Source organism: Strigops habroptila, chromosome 9 (assembly GCF_004027225.2).
Source record: "Strigops habroptila isolate Jane chromosome 9, bStrHab1.2.pri, whole genome shotgun sequence".
NCBI classification, from domain to species: domain Eukaryota; kingdom Metazoa; phylum Chordata; class Aves; order Psittaciformes; family Psittacidae; genus Strigops; species Strigops habroptila.
Window position 1 is genome coordinate 14,098,454 of NC_044285.2, and position 18,450 is coordinate 14,116,903.

General features: G+C 41.0%; 1 protein-coding gene across 1 annotated transcript in view; it reads right to left on the reverse strand.

Moving 5' to 3' along the window:
• Positions 1-18,450, reverse strand: part of PRTG (protogenin) — an 83,501-nt gene that overhangs the window by 41,465 nt on the left and 23,586 nt on the right. The window contains 6 exon segments of the mRNA XM_030498015.1: positions 724-971; positions 1,634-1,793; positions 2,362-2,520; positions 3,682-3,819; positions 4,136-4,269; positions 5,251-5,395. Of these exon segments, the coding sequence (XP_030353875.1) occupies positions 724-971; positions 1,634-1,793; positions 2,362-2,520; positions 3,682-3,819; positions 4,136-4,269; positions 5,251-5,395 (984 nt within the window).

Sequence of the window (18,450 nt, forward strand, 5' to 3'; positions counted from 1 at the left end):
AGCAATCAAATAATACTAAGGGATTTAAAAATGTCAAGTTACTCATTTTTGTTCCAACTAGCCATTCACTTTTATATAGGAACTTATATATCATTTCAGAGACTAGGATAAACCTTTCCTGGCTATTTCAGCATATTTTAGAGTTTAGTATACTCTTCTCATTATAGGAGACCACGGGGTGAAAGGAGAGTACATTTTACCATTCAGTCAATATACGTTTTAAGAGAAGATAGTTAATAAAGTATCAATTATTCTACTCCAAAACAGATGAAAGACAGTAAAGTCAGAAGAAATCAGGAATCTAGACAAAAGAGCTGTCTCTGGTGAGAAGCCCACTCTAAGCCTCCAGGATTCTGCTGTATGCTCTCTTTCCCTGCTTAGCACACACAAGAAGAGAGTAGGCAGAAGCTCCTGCTGAGGACAGAGGGAAACGCAGGTAGCAGTATAGAGAGCCCAGGTTTTGAAGTTCGTCCCTAACTTCAAAACCTGCTCACCTGAGTGATCAGACAAGGCTGAGTGGAAAGAACACTCAGTCCCACAAATGAGAGGATATGGCAAAAGCATTTTTTCCCAAGCATGCCTGTTGATTACAACATGCATTTATACGCTGGCATGCTCTGATGCAGCTCTCGTTATGAACCATTCAAACTGGAGTCTTTGCACGGATATTCATGCTCTTACCACATACATATAGTTAAACAGTACTTAAATCAAACTGCTTACCTTCTGCTTTCATGTAATGTACCGAGTATGCAATCACTTTGTCTGAATTGTACAGTGGCCTCTCCCATGCTAGCAGGATTGCTGAGCTTGACATCGTTTCAGCATGGACATTGTAAGGTGCACTGGGTCTGTCTTCTGACATAACTACAGTAAGCCTGGCCCTGGAGAGAATAGATCCCTGGCTATTCTCAGCCATGCACTGATAAATGGCATCATCTTCAGGAATGATCTGGTTTATCACCAATTTACTGAATCCAAAAAGAAGAAAAAGGGGAAAAAAGCTCACATCTTGGATAAACTTAGCTCTGCATAATGCATCAACAGTTATATTTGCCTCTGCTTCATGAGTTCAGTATAACTGCCTTACATGCCACAAAGTTTTCTATTAGAAATGTATGTGCAGCTGCTAAATTTAGCAACTTGAAGTGTTCCTCAAAACCTGACATGCTTATGCAAAGCCAGGCACAGTGAAAACAAACCCGTAAATCTATTCCCCGCCTGCAAAAAGCAGAACCTTACGGTTGTCACTTTTTATTCAACTCCTTAACATGAGCTGCTCATGCTACAGAAGTAGTAAAATGGGGCTTCAAACAACTAGCAAGATTCTTATCTCTGCTCTACTACTGTAAATCCAGAACAACTCTATGGTGAAACTCTTCAGGTCCATCCTTTCCCCCATCCTTCTGCCATTTAAGGCAGTGATCACAAAAGCTTTGCTGAGGATTTTAGGTATTGACTAATCTGCATTCCTTCTGCAAAGGAAACGTCCACAACTACATCATAACTACCTTTAACGTCCAATTTCATATTTACCTGAGTTATATCTTGCTTGGCTACATTTAGTTACTGGAATTTCATCGTTTGGTAGCACATCATTAGCACAGTTCTCATACAGCAAGTGTAATCTTACCTGTTGTACATTTTTATTCTACCATTGGAGTGTATTCTCCTTCCATTTTTTAACCATGAAATTTTTGGGGCAGGATTTCCTTCTGCCTGACAAGCAAAACGAGCAGTACCAGCTCTAGGCCTTGTTAAACTTTCCGGCCATTCCACAAATGAAGGTGGAGCTACAGACAAGTAACAAGGGGGAAAAAAAGTAAAAATCAAGCCCCCACAAATGCAAGGACAGTCAGAATAATAGTGAATTTTCCACACACAAACCCCGCTCCTCAGGCCACTCAAATACACATACACCCATACAGAAAGCAAAGCATATTTGCTTAAAGATCCATACTATCTGCACAGATAGCAATATTTCTACATATTTTTGTTCATGCATTTATGAATGCAAACAAATCAAACTCCAGCCTATGACATACTGCTCATGAAGCATACATAAATATTACATATTTCTACTTTGTTACAGGATTCGTTTCTGTCTTCCCAAAGCAAACTTTGCACCTGGGTATTTCCCAGTGCAACTGAACTGCTAGTTTATAACTCAAACATTGAGTATCTGACTTCTCATCTAAGTCAACAGACAGAAGAAGGCAGCCACAGTTCTGTGATCTGTTTCATCTCTGCAGTCTCCCTACAGCCCTTGATGTTTGACATAAAAATTCAACCCAGCACATAGCATAGCTGAAGACACACACAAGATGTTAATACACACTGCAGAAGTCAAAGCTGGCTCACCCAGAACAGTGAGAGTTGCCATTGCTACCGTGAAGTTCCGTGTGCCTGGAATAGTGGCTCGACAAACATAGACACCTGCGTGCTGCACCTTGACATCAGAGATCATGAGGTTCCCATTTCCAAGGACACGGGTATTGAAGACATCAATGGACTTATGGTCTATGTGAGAGAGTGGGAGAAGTGTGGTTACAAGGCTGTTCAATGTATCTAAATAACTTACCTAGATAGGCTTGCCTAGGCAGTAATGGCATAGATCAGAGTTTCAAAGTCAAAAGAGAAGGGGAAATCATAGATGAGCTTCCAGAGGTTTCCATTTTGCATCTGCTTTGCTCTTCACTCCAGTTATCTAACATTCAGATGTCTGGGTCTCACCACTTGGTAAGTGGTTTATATCTGAAATTCACCATCACAGCTAAACAATAATGCCATTTTCCCAGTTATCCTCCCCAGTTGCCTTACGCTATGATTCAGTTTGTCACTACCACCATCCTCATCATCTTTACAAACAGGGATCATCTATCTCCTTCTGAATTATGCTGGGGATAAAATGAGTATATTTGCTTACCCCGTATTTTCTTCTATTCTCACAGTAAGTGCTCTGTGACCGTTACGTAACTTTTCTCCTACTTTTTTGTCTGTAAGAGCCACTGAATCAACCAGGAAAGATATGTTTATTTTTCCCACTTTTAGGAATAAAAATGCAGGAAAACTTTTCATTGTTTATTTCTACAGGTACAGTCCTAACTTTCACATTTAGGTACATGTGAGAATAAAAACAGAGGTAGTTTTCATCAAAAAATGTGATGCAGTGATGAATGTTATTCTTATTGCATTTCCTCTCTTCTCTCCTTCCAGGCAGACTACTTGGGGTTTGCCAACACCTATCCATGGTTCGAATTGCCCATTAACACAAAGTCCAGATCACATTCACACAGTGCTTCTAAGAGGAGGAAAAACATTTACAGGATTGCTTCATAGGACACAACCACTCCAACCTGCCCCAGCTCACTACTGATTCTACTCCAAGTCACAGATCCCTGGTGGCCACCACCCTACTCGGCACTATCCCCACGCTGTGCTGGGGGCAGTGCGGGATTGACAGCAGAAGCACCGAGTCCAAAGCTTCAGAAAACCTCAGGGCTTCTTAACAGCAGTATGAAGTATGCAACTGAGAGTGTTTCACTTACCCTACCCTAACCTACTAATCGTTACCTACTACACGAAGTCTCAGAACAGTCACCTAATCGCTGAAATCCTTTCTTTCCAGTTTCACTTCCTCTCCACAGGCTGAAGGTCATATGCTGTAATTTTAAGACTTACCCAACCGGCTCCATGAGATGATTGGCTTCGGATTCCCTGTGGCTACACACTCCAGTATGACAGTTTGATGAAGAGATGCTGTAATGTTTTGAGGACCAGCTATTATAGATGGCTTGTGAAAAGGCTTCAAGTCTGAGGCTTTGGAGGGGAGGAAAATAATTAAAAATAAAATCAAAGAAAGTGAGAACAATAAACAAAACCTCAATTAAATACGAAATAAAACATGACTTTTTTTCAAGGATGCTTAAAATTAAATTCACACTAAAGCCTTATTTCAGTAACTGTGGAAACTTTATACTGAACAATATTTTAGCCAGAAGACACAAACAAGCAAAATTATTATTCAGGCAAGTGGTTCAGAGGTCAGCAACAGCTCTTCAGTGCACGTAAGTGTTTTTGCTATAATGTAAAAAAGAATCTAATGCCACTGAAAAAAATCTCCCATGGTGAGTACCTGGAATGACACTCAGCACTGCCTCAGTGCTTTTACGTCTATTGGCTATTGTTGTGGCAACACATCGGTAATTCCCAGCATCCTTCTGTTCAACACCATAGATCTGAAGAACTCCTGTAGGTAAAGCGGTTATCCTGTCACAGAGATCAAAAAAGACATGTAGATGAACATTCAGCCAGCAATTACCATCGTGGAATTAACCACTTGATTTACAAGCAGCCATTGCTACGCTGACCTAGGAACAGCAGGCTGGAGGCTCAAAAACATTCTCTATATATGACTCACCTCCCCACATTTCTGAACTACAGGCAGCATTCCCCCCAGCACCACCACAAAAGCCGAGGAATTTCCTTTTGACAAGTACATCCTTCTCACCCTCAGAAGTAACCATCCCAGCCTTCTTTAGCTGGCTACTACATTCATACTATTCAGGTTGGTTGATTTTTGGCAGCAATTTCTGATATACTGGCATAAGTGGTACACGATTCCCAAAACCCCACCTACGCTTTCAATTTTTATGTTTCTTTTTTCACCTTCCTTTGCATGCTGGGTGTCTTAGATATGTTCATCAAAAGTTACATGTCAAGAAGGATGGGAGTAAGTTCAATGAATACAATCTGGACAGTAAAAGAATCTAGCAGAGAGCAGGCTGTATGCTTCAAGTTAATCAATTCAAGAGAAGTCTCCCTGTGCAGAATTTCCCCAGCATGAAGTGTTTTAACTCAATTTGCTGTGCATATATAATTCTTTACTGGCCCTCTAAAGAAAAACAGGTTCAGCACCAATTCTGCAAAAGCAATCCCACTAGTTCAAATCTCCCCCATAGCCAAAGTCCACATATTTGTATCCCACAGCCCTGAAGATGACTTGCACACAAAATTGACCAGTAACAATTCATAGGTCAGTGATTACTGTGCCGACAATAGCAGGTGATTCTGGTCTGCATTCGTAACACCTCTTTAAAAATTCATTAACAACTATTACTAGCTATGTTAATAGTTGACATACTATACACATGGAAAATGGAGTTGCAAGTATTCGGATTTTCTTCTTGTAGCAGGCTCAAAATTATCACAGAAAATAAATGACATTCTAAAATGTGTAACTCTCCATACCTGTCCATGACTAAAGGTAAAGTGGTTCGATTTACTTCCCATGTCACAGTGGCAGGAGGGTTTGCTGTTATTTTACAGGCAAATCGAGCTACTCCACCTTCTTGGACCTCAGTTGAAAGTGGCTGGACTTCAAATGCAGAAATGGCTAAAAATAAGAGAACACTGAATTTAAAAAGACTAAAGTGAGGAAAAATTCCGGCTAAACCAAATTCCAGATCATTGATCAACTTGTAAAAATAGCCAGAAATACTTCAAACAGTCCTCTTTTCTACATGCAAAGAAAGACAGCTCTAATTACCCTGTCAGCTTTGCTCAATAGCATGGTTTCACTGGTTGAAGGTTTACTTAAAGTAACTTTGCTTTAACCTAATTCAGTAAAAAAAGTTTCCATGAAAATTAATATGACACTCTCAAATGGAATTACACCTACAGAAAGACTGACACGCAGATGAAAATCATATCAATTACTAAACTAATGAAGTTCATGTCAACTAGTTTGGGACTGGCTCTGCTACAATTTCCAAAACATCATTTGGTTCCTGACAGTCATATTTTAGTCCTTTAATAACACTCACTTTAGTAAAAGCATCTGCAGAACTGTACAAGTTCGTGTTAGGTAAGAAAAATATATCAAACCCAAAAAAGATCTCAAAATAAGTTTAATCATGTAAGAACACTTCCATCCCAACAGTCCTAGTGGTCACCAAGCAGACGCTTGATGCACAGAACATCAATACAATTTTGAGCATTTACAAGTTAAGGAGTTCACAAAACTGAGCCAACTGAAGTGGCAGATCAATAAATACCTTACAGTTAACAACCACCTAAGAAATTTATCAGTAGTTGGATTTCTTTGCTCAGAAAATAGAAGCCAAAGGGAAGGAATACAAAACTCTCTAATTAATTGCTTATTTACTGCTACTTACAACATAACAGAAAGAACAACACTTCAGAGGCAACTCCTTTTGGATAACTCACAACACAAAGAATTCCACACCCATTTTCACCCCCTGTAACTGCAGAGGGAACAATCTCTGCATAAGCTCAACGGTACTGACTTGGTTGTTTTTCTTCTTAAAAATAATCAGATCTCAAATAAACATCTACTCTTGAATAAATTATACAGAATATTATATAAATTATACAGATAAACCAACATTAGTAAGTTAACCACCTCTTAACATTCAAGTTTTGTGTTGAAACAATTGCTCTATTTTATTTGTTTATTAATTGAAATAGTTTTTCATCCTATTTACTCTAACATGTTCTCAATAATGCCCTTATGCATAGAGGACACATACAGTACTGATGCAGACCAAGCATATTAACTAATGCTGCTCCCCTCTATCATTTTAGTACTACTGCATAGCATCAATAGATTAATATTGGAGTGCGAAGGAAACGTGATATCACCTGATTGCTTTCCCCTCCATGCACAAATTAACTCCTAACATGGGTCTAACTACATAACTTTTAAAGATTCCTATTATCTAGTACACCTATTTTACTTCCCAGGTCAGAATAAATCCCCTTTTTGCACTGCATTCCTGTAGTTGCATCAGCACTGCAGGAATGAGCATTCCTGATCATACCAGCAGAGTGAAAGTGTTGCAGCTTTGTGGACAGACCTCCCAAAGACTCTGATTAACAAGTCAACCAAACCACCTCGCACAGCAAGATCACCTGAGAGCAGTTGCAGCCACATGATACAAACACTGTGGCCACTGGACACCTCAAATGTGATTCAGGCTCCCAGGGTGCAAGTAGAGATGCTCCTGGTATCCATTTTTATCACCAGTCCTGTGCTTTTGGCAGGAGGTCCCTGCAGTTCCAGCATGCTCTGCAGTCTGTTCCCTGCCCACCTTCACTGCAGACAGAACTAGCCTCTCTCATTAGCAGTATTTAACATTTAACCCATTTCCTTATGTTCCAACCTTTGTTCTTTCTTTCACTTACGAGTACTACAAGGTTCAAGAATGAACAGAGACAAAAAAAACCCCAAACCCCACAACTTGCATAAAGATGCTACAACAGAAGGCTTATGTTTAAAGCCTGTTGGGGGGAGACATGAAAACAGTTCTCTCCTTAAACAGATTTTCTTTTGATTGCTGAGACACCATCAGAAAATAAGAGATTTAATAGTACTTTGCCTGCCTACAGAAGTTCCATCTCAGGAAACAGACTCAGTACAAGTCAAATAACATGCACATACACCAGGTTGTTCCTATAACTAAACTTTCTGGACTTGCTTTCTGCTGAATTTGATGCAGTCAGACTCTCCTGTAGTTTTCCACCACGGGGTAGGGGGGAAGCATGCAGGCTTTTCTTGCTTCTTCCCTTCCCTCCTCTTCTGTTTTAACCCCTCCCTACACAGAGAACATGTGTTCACCTGAAGTCAGAATAGTATTTCCCTAGTGCTATTCTTAACAGATTTTCTAAAACTAAATAAAGATTAAAGACAGAAATGAGATTCTAAGAAGCTACAAAAGAAATTGAGGAAAAATAGTATTTCACAAAACACAAAATGTCATCATGACAGCAAGCAAGAACAGATTCAGCTACACTATCTAGAAAATCCAATTCAAGTTGTTAACTGAAGCTGATATTTAAAGAACATTTTTCCATCTGATCAAGAACAACCTATTTACTCAGAAAATTACTCTTTAAAGACAACAAAAGTCAGAACTATGGAGAACTGCACAAAATCTTCAGAAAAACACATTAATGTCACTAAATGTGGTTTTAGAAACAAAAAATCCCCACTTACGTCTCATCTAAATTTATACATTGTTTATCAGTTTACCTTAATACTTGCTCCTTCTGTATCTTGTTTCTTCACCCAAATCTCTGGTTTCTTCTTAATTCTGACTTTATTTGTTCCAGTAAAATCTGTTTTTACAAGTCTATTGCTGTCTCGTGAAATCTGACCTCTTTGTAACAGGCTTGTTTTCATGGCAAGCGCTGATACCAACTCAGAACCCCAAGAACAAGTCGTTAAAGCAGTGCTGTTAAGAGGCCAGAGCTCTATAAAATGCATAAGAAACAAAGTCTCAAGAGACATAACGTTGTTCCCAAAACCAACCCTGCAAAATGCAATAAATGTAAGTGCCTTTTTATTTGAGTTTTTCCCCTCTTCTGCAGTCTATTTAATAATTTTGTTCTCAGATTTATAGCCAAAAGAAAACAATTAATGTTACTCTGAGAAGCTGATGCTCCCATCCTTTTTAACTTGCAAGATACTGAACACTGCTTACAGAAGAAGAAAACAATAGCTAGAAACTTTATTTACTTTTACAAATTCCTGCAATTTATGCAATGGGAACATGTGTTTATACAGGTACTTTTGAGTATAAGTATCTCTGATGGCATAAACCACACAGCTCTGTCCAGCAAACTTATCTATGCTGAGAGAAATCAGAGTTCAGCACTGGTGTAAGTTCCCTCATTCACCATTCAGGCAAATATCCATAGGCTAAAACCCCAAATGATTACTTGCTGTCACATGCTGATTAAGTATTAGAGAAACACTGCTTTGTCTCTTGCACCATGCATTGATTGAATAGTATCCTGCATGCATGCAAAAAATTTTTTGTACCTAAACAGGTTTATATAGATTTAACTGTTTAGGTACAAAAAAGCCAAACTTGAAGCTCATCCCTCACGTCTTTTGTTTGTTTCAAGAGCAGCACTCCCTCATTCACTTTAATTAAACCAAAAATAAATAAAGAGAAACAAACAAAAAAGAAACACAACACCCTCCCCATTTCATTCACTCCTGAAATAAGTCCTGAAGCTTGCTCAAACCACAAGTCCAGCTCGGCGACTTATTCCCTTACATGCTGCACTTTCTACTCACACGCTTTATGCCATTAAGTGATTTTCTCAATGAGCTTTCTTAAGAGGAAATTCCAATAATGTACATGTTTATTATTGTTAAAGCTTGCTGGTTTCATCACAGCTGACACTAGCCTGAGTCTGGACTGCTACTGTATAACAAAGAAACTGAAGATAAAACCCCTGAATTGAAATTACCCCCTGAACTGAAGCAGTAGCACAGAACTGGGTTTCATCTAATAAGAATGCAACAAATATTGAGAAACTCTCCAGCACATGCTACCAACCACTGAAGTGTTTCTCAAGAGATAATGGCCACTCAGATAAATGAACTGCTCAGGTGGAAAGGACAAAAGTGCATAATGCCGTCTGTAGAACTTACGTGTTAATACTATTGGGAATTACACAATAGCCCTAACCCTTCAAATGAAAACAAGAATCTTTTCCTTTTTTTAATTCTCAGGCGAAGAGGTTTCACTTGAGAAAAATAAACTTGTATGTTAAAGAAAAGCTATGGCTTTTTCCAAAGACATGCATTTCAGTTCAGCACATGACAAATCTAATATCGAATTTTCTCTTTTTGATCTAGTTTTCATGATGCACTCTCTCTGTCCCTCTCTCTGAAACAGTGTCTAAAAATGCAACAAATACACATATGTATTAGAGTTTAGCACTGAAGCCAAGTTGCACATATTTTCCTGGAGTTCAGTGCTTTCACAGTCCTTGCAGGAGTGAGGCTTAAAACAGATTTTGAAAGGAGTTCTGCCATGCCATTTGGCTATACGGACACATATTTCCAAATGGTATGCTACTCAAATGGCACATTCTGGTCTGAATATGGATTGGAAATAACCCTGGGCTGAGTACTGACAGACCCAGACACATGGCAAGACTATAGACACAGAGCTATTCTCCCCATTTCTGATGAAGCAGTTGGAGTACACAGAGCTGGAGCTGGCATCAAGCGATCTAATGGGTGGATCTTAGCTGAGTTTCCCAGGAGATGCTAGTAAAAATTAAAGTATTTCAGAGCTCAAGTTCTGCTTAGTACATAGAGTTCAGAGCTGAATGTCACACAAATGGAGCAATATGGGTAAAGTTTTTCATAACTCTAAGTGAACAGGGATTACTGTGAAAGGGTGTTCTGTATGTGCTATCACAACCATTCACCCTTAAAAGTTTAATCAAGTGTTGTTTGACTAGAATTATTATTTTTAAAATGTGAGGCATAAAAATGAGAGATTTCAGGTGAAAAGACACCTGGCCTCTAAGGAAAGATTCAAAGAGCTGGGACCTGTTAGCCCTGGGAAAGGCAACTGAAGGGAGAAATGACAGTCTTACAAATATATAAAGGAGATATTAAAAAGGATGGGGAAGAGACGTTAGCTTTACCATAGGAAATTCGGGAGAGGTTGCTAAAGGGAAATGTGTTAGCAAGGAGCAGGCAAGTAAGAGAGGGGATACAACTGCTAGCAAAAGGGGTACCTGGGCTATTACCTACATGCCTGAGGACAATGACTCTGCTCCTGTCACTTTCCTCACATCAAATGCTACAGTAAAGATCCTGTCACAAAGAAAATCATTTTCTCCTTCAGAAACATCCAGAATCTATTAGTGGTTTCATTTTGGTTTGTTGGGTTTGTTTGGGCTTTTTTTTTACCCCGCCAGGCCAAAAGACAATTCAGAGCAGATCTGTATGAAGAGGCTCTCCAGTGTTCCAGCCTCTGCTTCACCTTGCCCGCTCCCCCCCCACCCCTTTCATTCTTCTTTGCTCTTCAGAGCTTTATCAGTGTAGTATATTTTACATGGATAGGCCCTAAAACCTGTGGAGATAAGATAATGAAGCTACACAAAGAAAAGGATATCTAAGAAAGGAGTCAGTGCCAGAAGCACCCCTCAGTAGAACATGAGTCAGTTAGCAAACAATCCCCTGAGGCAAAACAGACAGGTGAGGTGTGCCCATGCTCAACCTCACCTGGAACCACTATTGCTGGACAGCCGCTTCTACACTGCTATTCAACAGCTCATGCATTTGAGTAGCTCTGACAGCATCCTTACACATCTCCATTCTTTTCAAGCCAAGTGAGTCAATGAACTTTTTTCAGAGAAAAAAGCGACAAGATGATCAACAGGTACGAATACCTTTCAACTACATTGGGAAGAGAAGGATAGCCCTACTGATTCTGAACATCTTCAGTTACTACTAAATATGAATATAAAATAGTGGATGTGCTCATAGAAAGTAGGAACATCAGAGAATTCTAAATTCTAGCAGGGACTGGCACTGTCTGCTTGGCAAAAGCTGAGAACCTGCCGTGTTGTGGGTCAGTGAGGAAGTGAGTAGGATCAAGATTGTAAGAGAAAATTTGCAAGTGTTGGCCTAACTGCACCCAATGAATAGATTTCCTGTTTAAAGAAAATAAAATTCAACAAAATAGAAAAGGAGAAACAAAAACAAGCAAACAAGAGAAAGATGGAATCAAACAAACAGTCGTGTTACACAAATAAAAGGACTCCTCAAACCACAGTATCCCGTCAGTGTAAAAGCCCTTATAGCCAGGTGTAGAGTTTTTACTACAAACATTGCTACAAAGCAACGCTTGGTTGGCACTTAAGGTAGTATTTCTACATACAGAAATACTTCAGTAATTTGCAGATTCTTTGTTAATATCATTCCTCAGAAACATCTGAACATGCAAGTCAATAGCTCACAGAGAGCTTTTTCATGAGACAAAAAGCCCATGTATCTACAGAAGAACTATGGTGCTGGCAGAATGAAAATTGTTCAGAAAAATCTAACTGCACATTTAGCCCCAAATCTATACTGCCAATACCTCAGCAAAATCAGGTTTTCCTCAATAATAGCTTTGAAAAGTGCCTCTACAACCACGCAAAGTGGCAGTGAAACTTCCTTAAAAGAAATGTTTATTCCTTAACTTACTGAAATTAAACCTGAGGAAGAAAAACCTTCCCTTTAGCAACTAAGGAAAAGGTTTAAGGTTAAATTCTTTTTTTTTTCCCATGAAGAATTCTTGCTTGGGACAAAAATGGAAATCTGGGTATGGTAATGAGTCCTGCTTCCTTCAGTCTACACTGAAATGAAAAGTAATCACAGAACTGCAAATAATGCTCCCTTTTTTAATAAACTCTCTCTACATTGTTCTGGAACACAGAGAACAAAACCCAACAGCCTGCTGTGTATACTGGAAATATCAGCAAGCAGGATAACATTTAGCCTATCACCACACTATTTGTGAAACAGATTACACTGTTTATTTTCGCAGATATTTTTGGAGTTAAGCATATTTCTAGGATAAACCTAATACACCAATTTTCTTTTCCTAAAATGAAAACCCAAAGATGAAGAAATGTTCCTCTATGACCTTACCAATATGAAGAAATTCTTAGACTGTGATAGGATGAACACCACAGCAGCAGGTTTGAAGACAGTGGTTCAGAATTGTGTTGAAAAAGCATTCCAGTCTCAGGCTATTAGAGCATTACAATTAAATAATTGGGAGGTTAAATGAGACTGAAACTGCTACATTGATTTGACACCATCAATAATTGATATGGGACACCTATTAATCTGCCTATCCCAAAGATTTTTTTTTCTTAACCATTTGCCATTTAAAATCTCCCAGCAGCCATGGTAACATTTTAAAGAAGGTGCGTTGGAATTACAGCTCATACACAATACAATCATTCTACGGTGATCATTATTATTCTGATGTTTTGGAAAACCCTGCAGAGTGGGAAATCACAGAGCTGCATCTTTAGGAGAAACTAGCTTAGCACTACAACTTGCGTTCCTCTTCCCTACCTACCTTCTTTTTTTTCCTAAGCCAAAGGATAGATTTTATCAAAATGAGGTGACATCTTGGGAGCTACTGGCATAGCTTATTGGCATCTGTGCACTTCATGTTCACAAACACAGAAGGTTTGAGAGCCAGACATTTAAAACTGTTGACACATCTCTCTTCATTTTTGTCAACCTGTTGACCAGTGGCACTTTTATCTGGGATTTCAACAGGCTTTGAGACAGGGCCTTACCTTAGAAAGATAAGAGATCCTTTATTGAGAAAATATGGTGCCTTCTCAATTCTCTAGATGTTGTGTATATAACTCCAGAACTCTGGCATATATTTGCTTAGTTGGGATAAGAAGGAGGGAAAGAAGGAAGACTGAAAGGGAAGTGAGTTGTTCAGGTTTGGTTTAATAATCTTTACACAATTTTTTTAATGAGTGCAAAATATGCCAATACCTCAACTGAGAACACAAACCTAAACAAACAAACCAAAAAAGGTCTAAATATTGCAAAAAACAAATAAGATTAGGAACCCCATTTCTATAGTGTGAAGGACATGTAAGCACACACAGTGAGGCATATCTGAACATAAAATTTGACATTCCCTATAGACAAAATTGATGCTTCACACCATGTGCTCCTCACATTTCAATTCACAGAATAGTATTGGCTGGTTGTAGGTAAGGAGCAAATCCTTCTGAAGCATCAGTGTGTGAGACCCTCTCAAAACCACATTTTGAATTTTGGAGGGACCAGAAACTGCTCTGCACATAGGGGTAGTTACAGAAAGCTTTCACTGATAAATACCAAGGAGACCCCAGATGAGGTAATGAGTGAGGATTTGGGCCATCTGCCCTTTCTGCTGTTCTCAATTCATTACCTCAGCTCTGGACAAATCTTCTCCAGGGCCCTGACTCCTAAGCTAAAGCTTGAGGTCCTTTACAGAGCTTACTACAGTTTTGCCTCCAACAAAGTGCCAATTATATCTGGAAAACAGTCTGGTCTGCTAAAACTTACGGTCATCTTATTGCAAAAACATTTACTTCTAGCCTACCATGTACTTAGTTCTGCCACTAAAACTAAACAAAGAGAGGGAAGTGCAATAGAGAAAAGAATGGAAAACGGACAAAACAACGGTATGTTTTAATTTTTCCTTTCCTCTCATATTCTTGCCAACCTGCTGACAGATGCCCAAGTGTAGTTTTTAGACAATGATTTCCAAACTAAGATGCAGATCACCAGGAATTACTCTCCAATCTCTGGTAAGAAGGGAGAAAAGGAAATAAATCATTAGCTTTATATATAAACCCCAAACTTAAAATTCACTGCAAAACCGTTTCTTTGTGCATTAAAATCTTTTCACAGCAATGTCCATGATTGCCCACACACACCCCCCAAAAAAAAGTAGCATTTGCCCAGTCACAAACTCACCACTTTTCTGGTACTGAAGAATGCTGAAATCTAAAGGCAATGAAATGGAGAAGCAAAGAGGTCAACAGCCTGAGCACCCTTGAACAAAAGTTCCCTTGGAGATGTCAGCTGCAATCTCATTTGTTTCCTCTAACACTTTCAGGTCCCCCTGCTCCTTTCTTTAAAGCCCTTATTCAGTGGCTGACAAATGATCACTTTAAAAATCGCTGTACAGGAATAACCAAGTCTGAATATGTCCACTAAAGATCACTAAGCCCTCCACTGTTTGGGGTGGGACAAGATCCTGTAAAAGTCTGGCCTGTTTCTGGCCACACACAGACAGAGGTTTCATCACCAGCTTCTCGAAGTTAAGACCAGTCTGCAGTTTCATATGTAGTATTTTCTCTTCTTGAAAACTTGGAAGTCAAGTAGACTAGGTCTTTAGGGAGATCCTACACTATCCTCTTATTCTTTCATTCTTACAATATCCTTAGAAAGTAGGGAAGTCTATTGTCTTCTCTACATACAGAATTGAAACTATTGTGAACAAGTTTCTGACGCATCCCAGTGCAGAAAGTTAAGAAGAGAAGAGGAGGACACCAATGGATGCACATTGAAGACAGTTGACAGGAAAGGAGAAGAAACTTGACAAGATAAGGAAAACATCCCTCCCCCAAGAACCAAGAATAGCCTTTTCCTTGTACATCTCGACTTCCCCAAATTTGTTTTTGTTTTCATTAAAAACAAAACAAAACTTTCTTCCCCTCTGTCCTGGGTTCAGCTATAGCAGTCATTTTTCTCCTGCTTAGTAGCTGGTGCAGTGCTGTGTTTTTTAACTTTCAGCCTGGGAACAATGCTGATAACACCGATGTTTTTAGTTGTTGCTAAGTAATGTTTATTCCAACCAAGGACTTTCTCAGTCTCATGCTTTGCCAGGGAGGAGGGGAAGCCGGGAGGAAGCAGAGACAGGACATCTGACCCAAACTAGCCAAAGGGGTATTCCATACCACAGCACGTCATGCCCAGTATATAAACCGGGGGGAGTTACCCGGAAGGCCCTGATCACTGCTCGGGTCGGGCTGGGTATCGGTTGGTGGGTGGTGAGCAATTGTATCCTCTCCCCTTGTTATTTCACTAATCGTTATTATCATTGGTGGTAGCAGTAGTGGTTTTGTGTTATACCTTAGTTGCGGGACTGCTCTTATCTCAACCCGTGGGAGTTACATTCTTCCCATTCTCCTCCCCATCCCTCCGGGAGCGGGGGGAGGAAGAAAAGGCGGGGGGGGGAGTGAGCGAGCGGCTGTGTGGTTCTGAGTTACTGGCTGGGCTCAAACCACGACAGTTCTTTTTGGCGCCCAACGTGGGGCACGAAAGGTTGAGATAACGACAGATCTGACCAGAGTGTGTTTAATCATATTTGTGATAAGCATTCATTGTTACTACTCGTCACAATGGTGATTATTTGGCTCTCAGACGTGTTGCGCTTGATCTCAGAGTTTCAGCATGTTGTACCTTACTTACAGCCACTATTTGCTGTTTTAGCATTTATCGGCTGGGGGGCCTGGGCTAAGGTTCTTGTTTCACTGTACTTCATGGTAATGACTTGTAATACAATAGACTCATTGATCATGAAACTGGTCTGGTTTGTGCTTCCAGCGTGGCCATCACCACTATACATTGGGAGGTATATAATGAAATATTTTAGCAATTGCATATCTTTTTTTTTCTCCTCGGGGGGTAAACTTACGAAGGAAGCATTCTCTTTCACCCCCCGTTCCCCCACCAGCCTATTTGCAACAGCAATTGAGAGACGATTTATCCGATCTATCCAGCTCTCCACGCGTACCAACCCATGTCTCAGCTATCAACAGAAGGCGCCCTACTGCTCGAGAAAGAAAATATACGAGGTACACGCCACGGGCCACCCTATGGTTTTACCTGCGGGATCATGGAGAAGACATGAGAAAGTGGGATGGAAAACCTACTTCAGCTCTGGAGCAACGGGTGCGTGAACTGAAGAGGAGAACAATGGTCAAGGATGATCCTCCCAGGAAAGCTGCTGCTCCAGTCTCTGGCGAGCAGTTTCCCAGATGGAGCGAAAGAGCTGATTTTACTCCAGCTCCTGTGATAAGGAATACTAATCCCTTTCTACAAGACAGAAGTGGAGAATTTTGTGATCACTATTAGAGGGGCCCTGCCTCCAGCCAGGTGGAGGAGAGGGATAATCGGGTTTACTGGACTGTGTGGATCAGATGGCCTGGCACATCAGTCCCACAGAAGTATAAGGCTCTAGTAGATACCGGTGCACAGTGTACTCTGATGCCATCAAGGTATCAAGGGGTGAAACCCATTTCTATTTCTGGAGTGACAGGAGGATCCCAAGCGTTAACTATGCTGGAAGCTGAAATCAGCCTGACTGGGAGGAAGTGGCAAAAGCACCCCATTGTAACTGGTCCAGGGGCTCCATGCATCCTTGGCATAGACTATCTCAGGAGAGGGTATTTCAAAGACCCAAAAGGGTATAGATGGGCTTTTGGTATCGCTGCCTTGGAGACAGAGGAAATTAAGCAGCTGTCCACCTTACCCGGTCTCTCAGAGGATCCTTCTGTTGTGGGGTTGCTGAAGGTCGAAGAACAACAAGTGCCAATTGCGACCACAACAGTGCACCGGCGGCAATACCGCACCAACCGAGACTCCTTGATTCCCATCCATAAGCTGATCCGCAGACTGGAGAGCCAAGGAGTGATCAGCAGGACCCGCTCACCCTTTAATAGCCCCATATGGCCAGTGCAAAAGTCTAATGGAGAGTGGAGATTAACAGTAGACTGTCGTGGCCTGAACGAAGTCACACCACCATTGAGTGCTGCCGTACCGGACATGTTAGAACTTCAGTATGAACTGGAGTCAAAGGCAGCCAAGTGGTATGCCACAATTGACATTGCCAATGCATTTTTCTCAATCCCTTTGGCAGCAGAATGCAGGCCACAGTTTGCTTTCACTTGGAGGGGCGTCCAGTACACTTGGAACCGACTGCCCCAGGGGTGGAAACACAGCCCTACCATCTGCCATGGATTGATCCAGACTGCACTGGAACAGGGGCAAGCTCCAGAACACCTGCAATACATTGATGACATCATCGTGTGGGGTGATACAGCGGAAGAAGTTTTTGAGAAAGGGAGGAAAATAATCCAAATCCTGCTGAAGGCCGGTTTTGCCATAAAACAGAATAAGGTCAAGGGACCTGCACAGGAGATTCAATTTTTGGGAATAAAATGGCAAGATGGACGCTGCCAGATCCCCACAGACGTGATCAACAAGATAACAGCAATGTCTCCACCAACTAACAAGAAAGAAACACAAGCTTTCTTAGGTGTCGTGGGGTTCTGGAGAATGCACATCCCAAATTACAGTCTGATTGTAAGCCCTCTCTACCACGTGACCCGGAAGAAGAATGATTTCAAATGGGGCCCTGAGCAACAACAAGCCTTTGAACAAATTAAACGAGAAATAGTTCATGCAGTAGCCCTTGGACCAGTCCGGGCCGGGCCAGATGTGAAAAATGTGCTCTATACCGCAGCTGGGGAGAATGGTCCTACCTGGAGCCTCTGGCAGAAAGCTCCAGGGGAGACTCGAGGTCGACCCCTTGGCTTTTGGAGTCGGGGATATAAAGGATCCGAGGCCAGCTACACTCCCACTGAAAAAGAGATACTGGCAGCCTATGAAGGGGTTCGAGCTGCCTCAGAAGTGATTGGAACTGAAGCGCAGCTCCTCCTGGCACCCCGGTTGCCTGTGCTGGGCTGGATGTTCAAAGGCAGGGTCTCCTCTACACATCATGCAACTGATGCTACATGGAGTAAGTGGGCCGCACTAATTACACAACGAGCTCGAATAGGAAATCCCAGTCGTCCAGGAATTCTAGAAGTCATCATGGACTGGCCAGAGGGCAAAGATTTTGGGATGTCACCAGAAGAGGAGGTGACGCGTGCTGAAGAGGCCCCACCATATAATGAACTGTCAGAGAGTGAAAAGCAATATGCCTTGTTTACTGATGGGTCCTGCCGTATTGTGGGAAAGCATCGGAGATGGAAGGCAGCTGTGTGGAGTCCCCTGCGACAAGTTGCAGAAACTGCTGAGGGAGAGGGTGAATC